The sequence below is a fragment of the Myxine glutinosa genome, chromosome 13, assembly GCF_964187855.1.
Source record: "Myxine glutinosa chromosome 13, kmMyxGlut1.1, whole genome shotgun sequence".
Lineage (NCBI taxonomy): Eukaryota > Metazoa > Chordata > Myxini > Myxiniformes > Myxinidae > Myxine > Myxine glutinosa.
The window spans coordinates 89,107,189-89,125,277 of NC_136273.1; the positions used below are offsets into that span (position 1 = coordinate 89,107,189).

Sequence of the window (18,089 nt, forward strand, 5' to 3'; positions counted from 1 at the left end):
ATCACGTCTGGTTTGTCAGAAGCAACCTGTATGGAGAGATCAGTCAAGTTTGAGCGAAGGCCCCGGACGTTTGGAGTCCATACTCTTAAGGAAGAGGAAGGGGGAGCATCGGATACAGAACAGGGGGGGGGGGGGGGTGGAGCGGTAGGGTAAGATGTGGAAGAGGAGGAAGAGGAAGGGAGAGCTGTTGAAGGTGTGTCAGAGATTTCAGAATAGCTTGGAGAAAGGGAAGAATGGGGCGGACAAAAGGTTTGATGGTGATTGGGTGAGGTGCAGTGAGGTGTTATTTGAGGAGGGGGAAGAGTGAGGCAGAAGGTTGAGGGAGATAAAGGTGAAAGTTGGAAGGGGGAAGAAGCGGGGAGGACACTTTGAGGAGGAGGGGTGAGAGAGGAGTCTAGGAGGGGAGGAGCGAGGGAGAGTCTCGGAGGGGAGGGGTGTGGGGGGAGTTTAGGAGGGAAGGGGCAAGGGGGGAGATTTGAAAGGGATGGGTGATGGGGAAGATTTGGAGGAGAGGGGCAAGGGGGAAGATTTGAAAGAGATGGGTGATGGGGATGATTTGGAGGGGAGGGGCAAGGGGGTAGATTTAGAGGGGAGGGGTGATGGGGAAGTTTTGGAGGGGAGGGGTGATGGGGAAGTTTTGGAGGGAAGGGGTGTTGGGGAAGATTTGGAGGGTAGGGGCAAGGGGGAAGATTTGAAAGGGATGGGTGATGGGGACGATTTGGAGGGGAGGGGCAAGGGGGAATATTTGAAAGAGATGGGTGATAGAGAAGATTTGGAGGGGAGGGACAAGACGGTAGATTTGGAGGGGAGGGGCAAGGGGGTAGATTTGGAGGGAAGGGGTGATGGGGAAGATTTGGAGGGGAGGGGTGAGATTGGATTTTGAAAAGTGTACGATTAATGGGAAACGAACATTTATTGCAAAATGAGTTTCTGGAGACATTCGAGTCAAAAATACGTTTGAGGACGCTGAAGGATGGGTGGAGTGCTGGAGAGTTTAGGGAATGAATGAAAGATGCACTGTAAGAGATGAAATTTTTTTTTGGAATGAATAGATTTGGTGAGCAAGTCGAAAGCATCCTTTTATAGAATCAGAAGGAAAAGGTGTTGTAGAATACGACAGAATACAGTTCTTCAGGGGACAGATTAAACATTTTTTCACAACGTGATCACGTGATCACAAACAATGTGGTCGAAGAACGAACGAACAAATAAAAACGAACAAACGGATAAGAACAGAGAAGGAAAAAATTTTGTTTTGGTTTTTTTTTTTGAGGAGATTTTAAAACAAGGAAGTATGGGGTGAAAATACCGGGAAAACCAGAGACCGAAAGTAATTGCAGCGCGATCGAAGAACCGCTGAGACAAAAACAAAGCCTCAAGCCAAGGTCGGACACGGTAGCCAACTACACTAGGCCTCAGAATACGCGACACGAAAGAACCGACGATTCTGTACACAGGTATGAAAAACCAACACCGAGAATCCTATTAAAGACACCCCAATAGGTACATACACCGAAAGAAAGATACAGTTTCGACAAAAACACAATTGTGAAAAATTACTTAACTTCGAAAGCGTGCGAGCAGGGACAGCTTTGAATAGACGTGACCTCCAATCTTGCGCATGCCAAAAATGCCTTGCACAAAAAAGGTGCAAAAACATATCCCAGAAACTACAGACCAATCAGCCTTCTCCCAATTATCAGCAAAGTCATGGAATCCATCATTGCTTCAGATATGAAATCAATGTTGGTGAAGATCTGGATCCAGATCCAGCTAGTATAATTTTTTAAGTGATTCTTTACCATTGAGTGATATGGCCAAGCAGGTGGAGGTATGCTTTCTACTGAGTGCCGTTCTAGTTATTATAATTACTCGTGAGGTACCCGTGCTACGCACGGGTGGGAGGCCAGAAGCAAACAGACAATGCAGAAACGGCGAATGCTAAAGAATGAAACCAATAAATTCCACATTCCTGTAGCACCTTCAGTCGCACGTCAGACATGGACAGCAAGTTCGTGAAGGACTTCCATGAAAATCTTACCCGTACGCAAACAAACGGGTACGTTCACGTAGAGAAACATCGATCGTGGGACCGTGGCGAATCTGCATATAGCGATCCGCGATTTCACGTTTAGAAAGTAGAAACCATCACGGCATTTCGTCATTCACTTGAACTCGATATCTCGATTTTCATTCCAAACAGCATAACTCCAATCACAAATTAAATAGCATGAATAAAAAAAAATAAACTTTTAACAACATTGTTAATGTTTCCTTCATTGTAAAAACTACTAAGTCAACAGGTGAAAGGATTTTGAGTGGATAGGTGTTACGACCTTGGCAATATCGATGGAAACAGCGATCTGTTAGCTTATACACAGCCCTAATAGCTACAGTCACGTGAAAAAGTAAGTACACCCCATGTAAAGTTTTGACTTTTTCAACATATTTCAACCTACAGATATTTGATCTTCATTTCAACAATACTGATAGATAAAGGTGATATAATATAACAAATATCATGGAACATTTACATTTTGTAGTCCATTGTATAATTTAACTAAACATAAATGCAAATTTCACATGTGGAAAAAGTAAGTAAACCCTTGGCTCTCATAGGTGGCATTGCCCCCTTTGGCAGAAACAACCTCAAGTAGGGGTTTCTTATAACTGTCTACCAGTCTCTGACATCGACTGGGAGAAATTTTTGCCCACTCCTCCATGCAGAATTCTTTCAGCTGTGCGATGTTTGAGGGGTTTCTTGCATGCACAGCTCGTTTCAAATCCCCCCACAACATCTCGATGAGATTTAGATCCGGGCTTTGACTTGGCCATTCCAGAACCCTCCATTTCTTTCTTTTCAGCCATTCCTTGGTGGATTTACTGGTATGTTTATGGTCATTGTCATGTCGCAAGGTCCACCTTCGGTTGAGCTTCAACTTTCCGACAGATGGCCTCACATTATCCTCAAGCACCCTCTGGTACATGAAGAATTCATAGTGGGTTCTGTGATGGTGAGCTGCCCAGGCCCTGATGCAGCAAAGCTGCCCCAAACCATAATATTTCCACCACCATGCTTTACAGTTGGTATCAGGTTCTTGTGGTCAAATGCTGTCTTTGGTTTTCGCCAAACATGTCTTCTGGTACTGTGGCCAAATAGCTCTACCTTTGACTCATCTGTCCAGAGCACATTTTTCCAGAAGTGCTCGTCTTTGCCGAGGTGCTCATTGGCAAACTTTAGTCTTGCCCTGATGCTCTTTCTGGACAGCAAAGGTTTCCTCCTGGCACACCTCCCATGTAGATCAAATTTGTGCAGCCTCTTTATAATGGTAGACTCGTGCAATTTGACATCAACAGTGGCAAGAGCTACCTGTAGGTCCCGTGATGACATTCTGGGGTTCTTAGAGACTTCTTTCAGCATCTTGCGGTCTGCTCTCGGGCTGAACTTGCTGGGGCGGCCTGGCCTGAACAAGTTGGCAGTTGTTTGGAATCTACTCCACTTGTAGATGATCTTCCGGACAGTCGAATGATTGATTTCAAATTGTTTGGAGATCTTTTTAAATCCCTTCCCAGACTCGTAGGCATCTACAACATTCTTTCTGAAGGCCTCAGAGAGCTCTTTTGATCTAGGCATGGTGACGCCACACACTTCCAACAACAAAGAGCAAACCAAACTAAATGACTGAGGTTTAAATAAGACAGGTTCCTCCAAGATCCTCTCTAACAATGTTCTAATCATTTGCACCTGAGCTGGTGCACCTGATTCTAATTTTAGGTATTTGAAGTAGTGATAAATGTCGGGGTGTACTTACTTTTTCCACCTGCGAAATTTGCATTTATGTTTATTTAAATTATACAATGGTCTACAAAATGTAAATGTTTCATGATATTTGTTATATTATATCACCTTTATCTCTCAATATTGTTGAAATGAAGATCAAATAGCTGTATGTTGAAATATGTTGAAAAAGTCAAAACTTTACTTGGGGTGTACTTACTTTTTCACGTGACTGTATGTGGAATTCTCTCATGTAGAGATTAAACCCACATCGTTTGAACTTTGGTCAAGGTCATTATTTACTTTTAATGACGTTTATATACGAATCAAAAAGAAGATAATTGGTTTTGGGTCATCCTTTCCGCATATCTCGTGGGATTATGAGTTGGAGAGACGACCGTGATGGCGGGGAGGGGGTTGGCATTCTCTCAAGCAGGGATTCAACCCATGTCCTTATAAAAAGTCTTTGTCCGAGGTCATTATTTTTAACTGTGTGTTTTCATTCGTCAGGTTGGATCGGTGCAGCCGTTTGTGCGGTACCCGGGAAAATAACGTTATGCGGGAGTCCAAACCTGAAAATGCTGAAGACCAATGCTGAAATTGGAAAAATAATATAGCCTATTTTACTCCAGGGGGTCCCAGGAATACCCACCCAAAATATCGTTGTGATCGGTTCAGCCGTTTTTGCGGTACCTGCGAACGGACGGACGGACGGACGGACAGATGGACATTTGGTGAATTATAGTAAGGTTAGTGGAGGTCAACACCATCACACCGACCATTCAATTGTGAGTACGTACGTACAGAGAGACAGGACAGGGAGGCAGACAAACAGCAAATTGCAGGGAAAACGAACAAACCTTTGTACCTCATAAATTGTGTTTTACTCTCTAAGTTTATACTGTTATATTATAACTAGCAGAAGCCTGTGGTAAAGCACCACAGTATAAAAAAAGAGAGAAAAAAAGGAAGCCTTTTATTCTTGTGCTGGTTGAAAGAGTTCAAAAATTGGAGATGATATATTACTTAACAGCAAAGAAATACATTAAAAAATATATTTGGGAGTGATTGAAGTAGCGGTCTGTTGCCTATATACCGCCTGGTTTGAATCTTTTGTCTGATTTAAAATATATATAATTTTCCCGGAAGTTTGGGGAAACTTGAAGTAGCTTTTACTTCATATTTTTCCGACCCCAAGAGCGTTCCCATGTTTCAGAGTGGGACAGGCAGAGAGCATTAGCCTATTATAGAAATAGATACTGGTGGGGTCACCCATGGGAATCCCATGGGCATGGACGTGTGTGACATTTGGACATCTTCATTAAGAATTTAGATGCTGCACATATAGTTTTACAAAATGGTAACTGGCAATTTATCAGATCCACTGGGTCACACACGTGGGAGTGGGTCACATACGTGGGGGTGAGTCACACATGGGGGGGGGGGGCACACACCCACACACGGGGGGTGGGGTCACACACAGGGGGGTGGGTCACACATGGGAGAGAGTGGTTCACACATGGGGGGGGGAGGGTCACACACGGGGGGTGGGGGGGGGGGTAGGCTATACACACAGGGGAGAGTGGGTTACACACACGGGGGAGAGTGCGTCACACACACGTGGGAGGGTGGGTCACACACCCAGGGGAGAATGGATCACACACACGTGGGAGGGTGGGTCACACACACGGGGGAGGGTGGGTCACACACACGGGGGGGGGAGAGTGGGTCACAAACACGGGGGAGAGTGGGTAACACACATGGGGGAGAGTGGGTCACACAAACCAGGGAGAGTGGGTCACACACATGGGGGAGAGTAGGTCACACACACACACACACACACACATGGGGGAGTGGGTCACACACACACACATGGGGGAGCGGGTCACACACACACACATGGGGGAGCGGTTCACACACTGGGAAGAGTACATCACACACATGGGAGAGTGGGTCACACACAGGGGAGAGTGGGTCACACATGGGGGAGAATGGGTCACACACATGGGGGAGTGGGTCACACACGGGGGAGTCGGTCACACACACGGGGGAGTGGGTCACACACACGGGGGAGTGGGTCACACACACGGGGGAGAGGGTCACACACACGGGGTAGTGGGTCAAACACACGGGGGAGAGGGTCACACACAGGGGGGAGTGGGTCATACACACAGGGGAATGGATCACACACATGGTCACACATGATCACACACATGATCACACACATGGGGAGGGGGTCACATACGGGGTAGTGTGTGACACACAGGGGAGCGGATCACACACACACACACACACACACAGAGGAGCAGGTCTCACACACACACACATGTGGGAGCGGGGGAGTGGGTCACACACACGCATGGGAGTGGGTCACACACATACAGGGGAGAGTGGGTCACACACATGGGGGAGAGTGGATCACATGCGGGGGAGAGTGGGTCACATACGTGGGAGAGTGGGTTACATACGGGGGAGAGTGGGTCACACACAGGGGAGAGTGGGTCACACACGGGGGAGAGTGGGTCACACACGGGGGAAAGTGGGTCACACTTGACAGGAAATTTTCACCATGGGTGCACCTCCTCCTGTAATTGAAATTTTTTTAATGACGTCATAGGTCACGTGGTAGAGGCGCCATCTTGGAAAAACCAAAAAACTTTGCACCTCTATATCTCCGTAAGCGCTGCATAGAAAAAAAATGAGACATATCTTATTGTAAAGAACTCTCCATGGGGAATAACATATTAATGATGATGTCATAGGTTCCTCCATTATGATGTCATAATTCGACAAGTACAAAACGTAATCCAATCAAGATGACATTTCTTGAGCGTCATCTATGGATGCATTGGTGGAGAAAAAAAAAATTCTGATGGCGTCATCGGTCACGTGGTTTGGCCGACATATTTGTTTTAACACAAAGGCCTTAAAAACCTCTAAAACCATGTCCTTGCGAGGGTCTGCAATCTCTGATTGTTGTTTTTGTAGTTGGTATGACTTTCTTCTTCCGACCAGGACATTTCCGATCCCACGGAAACTCAGTTTCTCGTGATACTGATGTTCGGAGATATTAACAAATCACAATAAAACAATATCTTCATTTCACTCATTTACTATACCCACCCACACACACGTTCTTATCTGCTCAATCTGCTGGTTGCATCATTTCTCAAGGAGTGGTTATGCTGCTAATGCAGTGGCCAAAGTAGGTCAGGGTCGGAGTTTAAGCCTTCGCTAAGGCACCGGCACACACATGGCCTACTCTTATCGAAGGATACAGTGGGATCTTGAATGCCCACAAAGGAATGTAACGAGCCGGTCGTGTCCAAAAGAGTTCTCATATCGAACTGCAATATATTTACATGTTGGAAAATAAATAAACCTTGCCTTCATTGTCTTGGGCTATTGTTAGTAGTGAGCAGGTATCTCGTTCTGAGAACCTTTTGAACCCACCACTCACCTTTTCTGAAGAAGTATGTTATTTTTACACATTTATTTAACTTCATCTGAACTTTGTTTGTTTGTCCCGTTTCAAATATTTGAGCTGTTTGTTTTCTATGTTCCATATGCCCTGGAGAGCTGAAATTTGGTCCACGGTCCCCTTTTCTGGTACATTTTCATCTAACAAAATGTAATTTAAAAAAAAAAATAGTTTAAAAGTTTTTATAAATAGAGGTGTGCTGAACATGTTTTTTCGTTTACTTGTATGATCGATAATTGATTCGAAAGATCGACAATTGATTATAAGGATCGATAATGGATTCTATGGATCGATAAATTGATTATATGGATCGATAATAATAGATTATATGGATCGATAATTATAGATCTATAATGGAATCTATGTCAGGTTCAGCAACGAGGGATTCAGGAACGTTGTGGGAATTGAATGAGTGGGGACAAATGATGGGGGGGGGGGGGGGGCGGGAGGAGGAATAGGAGGATAGGTACACACCTGACCCCACCACCCCCAAGCAAAAGCAGGTTAATGTACAATTTATGAATAAAGAATGAGAATGTATTTTTCATGAGGAGGGGTTTCCAAACTTTCTGGATCTTTCTTCATCCCCCCCCTCCCCCCCTCCCCACACACACTTTTCGTCCTGCAGTATTGAGGGGGGAGGTTGTGTGTTGGTGCCTATGTAGGAGGGGGGTGGGGGTGGTGACTATTGAGGGGGGGGCAGTAGTGATATATATATGGGGGGGGGGGTGGAGGGTGGTAGTTGTGAATGTGGTTTGGTGTTGTGGATACGGGACGGACGGATCACGGATCTAACGCAACGCGAGTTTCTAACCACCCCACCCCAAATATTGCCCATCACATTCGCGGGCTCGCGGCACCTGCCCCATCGGCCTCTCCCCCCCCCCCCCCTCAATGTTCCGCCAGGAGGCGGACCGAGCATGCGCGAAGCGGCGCCGCCTTCAAATTGAGGCGGAGCGGCTCCGGGAGGCGCAGAAGGCGCCGGGAGCGCGGATCGAGCGGGAGCGGCTCCGAGAGCATGTCTTGTCTGTTCGAGCAGAGCCCGAGGCGAGCCCAGGGCCCTGAAACCTGTGCGGCTTCTCCGGAGCGGTGCGGATGCTCGGCAGGTAGGTCATCGTGACCTTTTGACGGGACTAAAGCATCTCGGGTCGGAAGAGCACAAGGTGTAAAATCTCGCGTTATCAGCGACTACCTGAGTGCGTCCTGTGTGTCTCATTCATTTTGGTATAAACGGCTTATTTTGGCAAAATACACCAACACGCGCCAGATTACCTGCAGAATCTTCTTCATCGTATCAGTGTCGAGTTTGCTCACTCTACCTAGGTGTTGGCATCGATGCTATATCAAAACGGGCTCAGGTGCGGAAGGATCTCGTGTTCAGGTAGGTCTGTCAGGTCGATTACGCAGAACATGGAACCCTCTCTCCCTCTCCCCAACCTGTCTTCTTTAATCTTTACGGCTCTGCCCTTACAGTTACACCACCTGGTAGGTACATTACGACATGCTCTTTGTCCGTACCCACGGCGACTGATAAGAGTAAGCCAAGTCGTTTTATTGCCAAACAACTCCAGCGGGTTCAATGGCGGTTCTTCCTGAGTGTTTGTGCGAGTCATGGACAATCGATCCCAGCACGGAGGAGCAGGTAAGTGTGTAGGTGCAGGAATGTGTGTAGGTACAGGTATGTGTGCTGATCGAGATGTGTAAAACTGTAGATGTACGTATGTGTGATGATCGTGGAGTGTAGGTGTAGGTATGTGTGTTTGTCGTGGTGTGTAACAGTGTAGGTGCAGGTATGTGTGCTGATCGTGGAGTGTAGGTGCAGGTATGTGTCTTTGTCGTGGTGTGTAACAGTGTAGGTGCAGGTATGTGTGCTGATCGTGGAGTGTAGGTGTAGGTATGTGTGTTTGTCGTGGTGTGTAACAGTGTAGGTGCAGGTATGTCTGCTGATCGTGGAGTGTAGGTGCAGGTATGTGTGCTGATCGTGGAGTGTAGGTGTAGGTATGTGTGCTGATCGTTGAGTGTAGGTGCAGGCATGTGTGCTGATCATGGAGTGTAGGTGCAGGTATGTGTGCTGATCGTGGAGTGTAGGTGCAGGTATGTGTGCTGATCGTGGAGTGTATGTGCAGGTATGTGTGCTGCTCGTGGAGTGTAGGTGTAGGTATGTGTGCTGATCGTGGAGTGTAGGTGCAGGTATGTGTGCTGATCGTGGAGTGTAGGTGTAGGTATGTGTGCTGATCGTGGAGTGTAGGTGCAGGTATGTGTGCTGCTCGTGGAGTGTAGGTGTAGGTATGTGTGCTGATCGTGGAGTGTAGGTGCAGGTATGTGTGCTGATCGTGGAGTGTAGGTGTAGGTATGTGTGCTGATCGTGGAGTGTAGGTGCAGGTATGTGTGCTGCTCGTGGAGTGTAGGTGTAGGTATGTGTGCTGATCGTGGAGTGTAGGTGCAGGTATGTGTGCTGATCGTGGAGTGTAGGTGTAGGTATGTGTGCTGATCGTGGAGTGTAGGTGCAGGTATGTGTGCTGATCGTGGAGTGTAGGTGCAGGTATGTGTGCTGATCGTGGAGTGTAGGTGTAGGTAAGTGTGCTGATCGTGGAGTGTAGGTGTAGGTATGTGTGCTGATCGTGGAGTGTAGGTGTAGGTATGCATGTTGATCGTGGGGTGTAGATCGTTTGTTAGCTCTTTCACGAGCCTCGATTCAGTATACAAAAAAAAAGAAGAAAAAAAAAGGTGCAGGTATGTGTGCTGATCGTGGAGTGTAGATGCAGGTATGTGTGCTGATCGTGGTGTGTAGGTGCAGGTACGTGTGCTGATCGTGGAGTGTAGGTGTAGGTATGTGTGCTGATCGTGGAGTGTAGGTGCAGGTATGCATGTTGATCGTGGAGTGTAGGTGCAGGTATGTGTGCTGATCGTGGAGTGTAGGTGCAGGTATGCATGTTGATCGTGGAGTGTAGGTGCAGGTATGTGTGCTGATCGTGGAGTGTAGGTGCAGGTATGTGTGCTGATCGTGGTGTGTAACAGTGTAGGTGCAGGTATGTGTGGTGATCGTGGTATGTAAGTGCAGGTATGTGTGCTGGTCGTGGTATGTAAGTGCAGGTATGTGTTCTGATCGTGGTGTGTAGGTGCACGTACGTCTGATTGTGGGGTATATTGTACTAAAGCTTTTTGCAAGCAGGCCGAATGACAGAGAATCGCCGCCCAGATCCTTTCAAAGGCGAGCATTCGCACACACACAAACACACCATATGATGGACTACGTAATGCGCAGATGGGCAGATTCATCCGATATACAAATACAACCGCTCAGTCATTCTGCTTGTACAATTTGCAACCATCGACTTCCAAGCCCTCTCCCTGCCAGCTGGGGGAAGGTTTACCCCACCCTGAGGGTTGCGCTCTGAGGGTCTCCAAACCGTGTGTATGTGTGTGTATGTTTATATATATATATATGTGTGTGTGTGTGTGTGTGTGTGTGTGTGTCTGTGTGTATATAATTCTGATGTACCATACTACGTGTTACAGAGCATCGCTGCTGCTGAAGCAGTTTCTTGGCGTGGGTTACACTGGTTGGTTTGCCATTGCGCTCCCAGCAGGAATTTATAATTTGTTCAGCATGTCGGCGATAGTTCGCCTACTCTTAGTAATCAACAGATGGGATGCCCATTTTAACATCCATCCAAGGGATGGCACACTCATTGATGAATCACCCTGCCTGTGATGACAGTTCATAGCTGGGTCCGGATTTGAGTGTACGTACATCCAGGCCATCCTGCCAGCCCATATATATATATATATTTGTGTGTGTGCTAAAATATTGGGCGGTTGGGATTGTACATTTTAAAAGAAAGAACGCACTTTCAACCAGAAAGTAAAACTAGATCTACTCCGCAAATTTGAGCAAACAAGCAAGAGCAGACCTGGTCTCAGGCGACGTTTCACCCGCTTCACAGCAGACTTCCTTAGGTCAATAGACCAATGTCTATATACAAAATTATAAAATATAAAAGTGTAAAATTAGAATATATATATATATATATTTACATATATATATTATAATTTTACCACTTTTATATTTCATAATTTTGTAAAAAAAATATATAAATATATAAATATAAAAAATATATAAATATATAGATATAATAATGTTTGCAGTCCACTGCAAAATGAAGGCCTGCCTCAACTCACGCTGGGGAAGGGGAAGGTAACAATATTGCTCTCGCCACGTTTGTCAAGTGCCGGCTGGTGAGAGAGTTTGGCCAGGAATTTAAAATTAGTTCCGGGTGCCAGCTACTCATCATGAAAGGTACCGTGGGATGTTTGACGTCCACCAACAAACAGCGCTGGCAAACGGGTCCTCCGACTTCATCCTTCTGATGACGCTTTATAGCTGGGTCGGGATTCGGACACAGGCTGGACCGGTCAAAGGTAAGTGCACATACCTCTGAGTTATCCTGCCAGTATGTACACAGTATAATAATAAATAAATAAACACCTCATTTAATACCAGCATTTACATACAAATTATCGTGATTATTCCTAATATACAGAATGCCAATACCAAGATAAGATTGTAACAAAATAATAAATCGCATGATATCCAATTTAAGGGTAGCCTTCTTGTTTTTTTTACCCTGACACGGTAAATATATATATATATATGACTGTCTGGAATTATTAGGACGTAACTGTTTTTTGTTGTTTTTTTACAAATTTATTTGACTGAAGCAACAGCGCAAAAGCGCAAAAGACTTCCTCTGAGCATATAATTATATCCAGTAATAATTCTGATCTTTCAGATGTATCGGTTCAAAAAAGAAAACGTTTCAAACCGGTGCTTTGATAGGAAATATACTTCCTGTAAACGACTTGATGTTAAACGGTGTAAATTGGCTTCTTTTTTTTTTGTTTATTGCGCTTTTTCTCATTTACACTCGACCACCGCGGGGTTCAAACGATGTCGATTAAAAATATTTTGCTGTGCCGCCGCAACTGCTGTAACTTTAGAATAAGGATTGGTCGGCAAGTCAGGGTGAGGCCGAACGTTATTATTTAAATTATTTTACAAAATTGACCTTTTGCTTAAGCTAGTTTTACTATTGACTGCCACGTAAAGTCGACGAATGAACCCTTCGTTGCAGGCTGTCGGTAAATTGCCGAAAAGATTACATCACAACTGATTTCAATACTAAATATCAGATCTTTGCACGTGATGGTGAATTTTTAAATGATTTATTTGAATTTTTTTTTAATGGTTCCACTATTGACATGCGGTAGATACTGTTTATACATCACGTGGTTCTTTTCAGTCGAATATATTTAAACATAAAACAAATCTCCTGTTGAATTTGCTTCGGTAAAAAATGAGAAGGAACGAGTTGCTGAACGATTTGTTCGACAGAGTAAGTTTACAAAAAAAAAAATTCAAACTTTAAACTCCATATGAGATCCAGAGTAGAGGGATAAATACCAAATATATCAATGAGTATGCCGGTATTTTGAAATTGCTACGAGCGCCGCCATGCGCGTACCTTTACGTGCGCGTACCTTTACTACCTTTACTTCGAGCGCCGCCATGCGCGTACACTTTCACATTTTGCCTCATTTTACAAAATGCCGACGGGTTCATTTCATTTCAATTGTTCAATTTTACGAAATCACATCGTAAAAGGGACACCGCAATGTGGCGACTCGTTTGCGATGTTGTGATTGAGCGCGTGCGCTCCCCGGGAATTATTCGAGAGTACAACTTGTTGCGATTCGCCCCCGTTGCGATGTCGAGCATCATTCGGTGTCGCCTGCGAGGTTTTCTTGAGCGTGCATTGAAGACACGGCGCTCGCTCATTCAGCTATTTGGATTTGTTGTACAACCGACCGTATAATTCAAGTGTAGAACTTGCAATTTAACCACGGCCCTTTAGGTATGAGGTTAATCATTAGAAATACAGCGGTGTGTATGTGTGTGTTTTACAGAACGTGGCTCTAAACATCACGTGCAACTCCCGACTCCTCCACCAACGCCTTTGCAAGGGATTCCCGCAAGTAACATGGCCGGCAAGGTTCTTGCAGCTCCCATTCCGATCCACCCGTCACTGCACATCACCAACTACTCGTTCCTACAAGCCGTGAGCGCCTTGCCCTGTTCTGCGGATCATCTGCAAGGTCTCTACGGAGGCTTTGGTGCCCTGCAGGCCATGCACATCAACCACTGGACCCTCGGTTACCAACAGCTGGCCGCGCTGCACCGCTCCGAGATGACTCCAGCCTCCGGGAGTTTCCTGGAGCTCTGCAGTCAGATACCTCTGGTGCACAGAATGCCGCTGCCTAACCAGGGGTACCCGGCGTCGAAAATCCTGTCGAACAAAGGTCCGAAGAAGGACCGGCCGCGCTTCGACTTCGCCAATTTAGCCTTGGCCGCGACGCAGGACGATCCTCCGAGGAAGCACGTCGCTTCTGCGTCTCGCCTCGTATCCGCTCGGCCGCTCTCACCCGCTGGGGCCGAGCGGATGCGGCCTGCTCGCGGTCGCCTCCCTGCGAAAACGAGGAAGGAATTTATTTGCAAGTTCTGTGGTCGGCACTTCACCAAATCTTACAACCTGCTTATCCACGAACGCACGCACACAGATGAACGGCCGTACACGTGTGACATCTGCCACAAAGCCTTTCGGAGGCAGGACCACCTGCGAGATCACAGGTAGTCAAGCCATACGTATCGAAACATTTGCGCTCACCATTACCCACCTAAAAACTACCTCGGGGCCTGAGCTCGGAGGTATTTTTAACGCATGTAAAAATAATTTAACGTATATCATGTACTATATGAAAGTCACATGGTTTTGTATGTGCCCCATCCATGGTCATCGGCTCATAATTCCTGTGCATACCTTGCAGATACATCCATTCCAAAGAAAAACCGTTCAAGTGCCAAGAGTGTGGTAAAGGGTTTTGCCAGTCGCGGACTCTAGCAGTGCACAAAACGTTGCACTTGCAGGTAAAGGAATGAGGAAGATGCAAAAGATTAAACACACAGTAAGTTTTCACCCACAGCAAAACCTCCATAATGACACGTATGTTGTTTGCATGCACACAGTAACGATTTGCATGGAATTTAGATGTTGATTTGCCCGAAAATGCAGTGCAAAGGATTATATACATGTATAGTCTATGCCGAGTGTTTGTGCGATCCACGTAGATCTGGTGCCAATATTGCCGAGAGCATATAATCGTGTAATGCTCATACAATCTAATTATAATGATGCTTACCGAGCATCTCCATTGGAGAAACACCTTTCGAGAACTTCTAATTGTCACAACGTTCGCTTTATTATGTATCACCCGTGTGTGTATGTACATGAATGTTTATCAGTACGCCTGGTTTGACGTTTAAAAAAACGTCTATATTAGGCCACAGACTTGCCAAACGATTTCACGCAATTTGTACTTGCTGTGTAGATTTTAAATACATAGTTTTAAACATGTGTGCGCAAACTATATATTTGATTTGTTTATGTGGACAATATCAGTCTCTGAAACTACTGCCCATTCCCCTCACACCCCCTTCCCTCCACAAATGTCTGTTCACCTTTGCTGTACCTGCATGGTTACAATGAAAGCCCTGACGTGTTGTGTTTCTCCCATACAGGAATCGCCGCACAAGTGTCCGACGTGCTCCCGCACGTTTAATCAGCGCAGTAACCTGAAGACACACCTGCTCACGCACACGGACATCAAACCGTACAGCTGCGAGCACTGCGGGAAAGTGTTCCGCCGGAACTGCGACCTGCGGAGACACAGTCTTACGCACGGCCTGCGCGGCGGTGTCTGAGTCCGTGCACGAGGATCGAGGACGTGTGTCAGAGAGAGACCGAGAATGCGAAGGACTCCCCAAGAGAGAAACTGCACTTTTAAAATACAAATCTCACGAGATTTGAGTACGCGTGTGATGACAATGTGCCTGGCCCCTTTAGCTGAAGACGCGTCCTTTGCACGCAATGAAGAAGACGCCTGCAATGACAACTTCACAAGAGCCTGACTGAAAAGAGCGATAAAGCTCTGACCAAGGGATGAGAAGGATACAATAATTCGCTGGAACCAACAATACGCCACCTTTAATTATTTAAAGGTACTGAGGGATATATTTTTTAATGTCTCCGTTTGTATAATTCTAAGCCTTTTCGCTTATGTTTATGGACCAATATTTCAACTTTATATTTTCAATAAGGAATTTATATATGTGATATGCCGCAGTATATAAATATATATATATGATAATAATTATGTGCCTTGTCTTTTTGTATAACATATACATATATATATAACATACATATATATATATATATGTGTGTGTGTGTGTATATATAAGGAAAGCCGGTAAAGCGACCGACGTGCCTTTTCTTTCTGGCCACAAGATATATCCATAAAACATCATACCATGAATTTAGCAAATCGTACTCTATGAAGTTGCCACTCACCTGGACAAATGAGCGCAAAGCTACAAACCGAGCAAAGTGCAGGCGGTCATGGCAGGTTGTTCGCTCAAACGGATCTTGCAAATGAAGTTGCTAAAACGTTTGACGTCACACGCGCAATCGAGGAGTGCAATTTGCGAGAAGGGTGCGCTGGCACATTTTAAGGGGTTTTGTGCAGTTTTTGTACAAGTGCTTTGCCCACCTGACGTTTCTGCTCATCCCGGGTGCTTTATAACGTGGTGCAGAAAATAATCCCGAAGCAAGCCTGCTCTGCGGAGGACCGACAGGTGGGACCGTGCTTCCGTGCTCGGTTCACAAGAGTAAATGACGTAACAGCTGAGTAAATATAACCGACGGCTGAGTGAAGCACGTTCGACTGCAATGATTCTTTTAAAAACCAACATTACGTCGCTTCTTGTGAACCCCGCACGTGCAGGCAGCAGCTTCAGCATACCTTTTGATGCTGCGGAGTGACCAACCTGTCCCGCCAACGAAGTGTTCGTGCAATGCAAGTGGTTCGCACAAGGGGATGATAATCGTCAATCGAGTTGACATGTTCGACTGCACAATGTATGGACCCTGTAGATTGCAAATTTTATAATAATAATAAAAAGTGTGGTCACGTGCATGTGACTTGTTGCTCCACACAATTCCGTGGCCATTTTGTGGAATCGGATGAAATCTACAGGACGTATGCTCTCACCGGCCTGGGAAGCAAGCAGATGTCGTTTTGGTCCCTTCGTCGGAGCAAAAAGTGTCTTTTTTTTTTAATTTAGAAAGGAGATATTTTGCTTCCACAAAAACGTCAGCTTCTCCTTGCTTCCCACTGCGGTTAGCACACCTTGACGAATGTCCTGTCAATTCCATCCATTGTTCTACCTGTCCGCCTGCACAGATCAACACTCGCCTTTGCTATTCCAAAAATGAATTCCAAAGTTTTATATTTTGCAATTTTGCAATTCCACTGTTGTCGTCACATCGGTTGCAATTCCACCGATGTCTTCACATCGGTTGCAATTCCAGCGATGTCTTCATATCGGTTGCAATTCCACTGATGTCTTCGCACCAGTTGCAATTCCACTGATGTCTTCACATTGGTTGCAATTCCACCGATGTCTTCACATCGGTTGCAATTCCAGCGATGTCTTCATATCGGTTGCAATTCCACCGATGTCTTCACATCGGTTGCAATTCCACCAATGTCTTCACATCGGTTGCAATTCCACCAATGTCTTCACATCGGTTGCAATTCCACCGATGTCTTCACATTGGTTGCAATTCCACCAATGTCTTCACATCGGTTGCAATTCCACCAATGTCTTCACATCGGTTGCAATTCCACCGATGTCATATTCCACTGATGGGTCGTTTCCTTATCCGAGTCTTCACCGAAATTGAATCAGTTCTTCACACACTCAAATCTGTCCACCAAGTGTTGTCCGAATCCGTCCTCAACATTTTTGAGTTATCCTGCACACAGCCAAACAAAACATGCGTCAAAACACAACCTCCGCTAACGAATCAACCAAACATGTATGTATTTCTGATTGTGACGTCCATTGAGGGTTTTCTCCTTTGTTTCGGTACAATGCGCTCTGTCTGTCCCATAATAAAAACCATCCGCTCTGGATTCTTTTACACGGCCTTCTGAACTGCAATGTTTAACTCGGTCGGTTGGTCGGAGTGAATGAGGATATTGGTCGAATGTTTTCATCAGGTCTTATTAATCGAGCATCGGAAGAGGCGCGCAATCCTTAGATTTTGGGAAAACTTTCAAAAGGAGAACAACGGGTGAAATTTTTGCTGGAATATTGATGGAGCTCATGATGAGGGATGAGTGAAGAATTGTGAAGAGTTCGCGAAAGAGTTAGGCCAACAAGGTTTGAATAACTAGGGGTGTTAAAAAGAAAGGCTGGCATACATCCTTCGGCATCTCCATGATGTTCCATTTTGGGTCTAGTGCATCAGCAGGAATGGACCCTGTAGATTAATGTCATTCAGTCATTGCAGGTTGGAATTAGGAGAGGTCTTCAGGGTCCATATGATCTTTATGAGGTATGAAAATATGTTCACTGGTCCTTGTGAAAGGGGCTTCGTTATGGAACCTTATCAAACATTATGGAACTTTATGGAACGTCGAGCATAAACATCCCGCACTGTCAGAGAACTAGCTCATGGCGGAGTCTTTGTTGGGACTGTCAAGCTTTCAGCGAACACATAATGAAAGGTACGTTTATTTACACGTCGTTCACCAAGATGGTTCTCATTGTCTCGTGGAGAAATCTCCATGATAACCGTGCACGAGTGTCCATCAGACCATGTAAACGAAGCTAGTCTATAAATAGACCTTAGGACACGGGGTCCATGA

At 45.5% G+C, this 18,089-nt stretch overlaps 1 protein-coding gene across 2 annotated transcripts; it reads left to right on the top strand.

Moving 5' to 3' along the window:
* The first annotated feature begins 8,222 nt into the window (after positions 1–8,222).
* On the top strand, positions 8,223–17,359 carry OSR2 (odd-skipped related transciption factor 2). Of its 2 annotated transcripts, none has more exons than XM_068134815.2 (4): positions 8,223–8,365; positions 13,227–13,947; positions 14,145–14,282; positions 14,896–17,359. In XM_068134815.2, exons 1-3 carry the CDS (start codon positions 8,278–8,280, stop codon positions 14,254–14,256), a joined length of 921 nt encoding a protein of 306 aa, XP_067990916.1. In that variant the 5' UTR covers positions 8,223–8,277; the 3' UTR covers positions 14,257–14,282; positions 14,896–17,359. The 2 variants fall into 2 exon arrangements, with proteins under 2 accessions (XP_067990916.1, XP_067990914.1); XM_068134813.2 differs by having other exon boundaries at positions 14,145–14,244; positions 14,896–15,522.
* Positions 17,360–18,089: the final 730 nt, after the last annotated feature.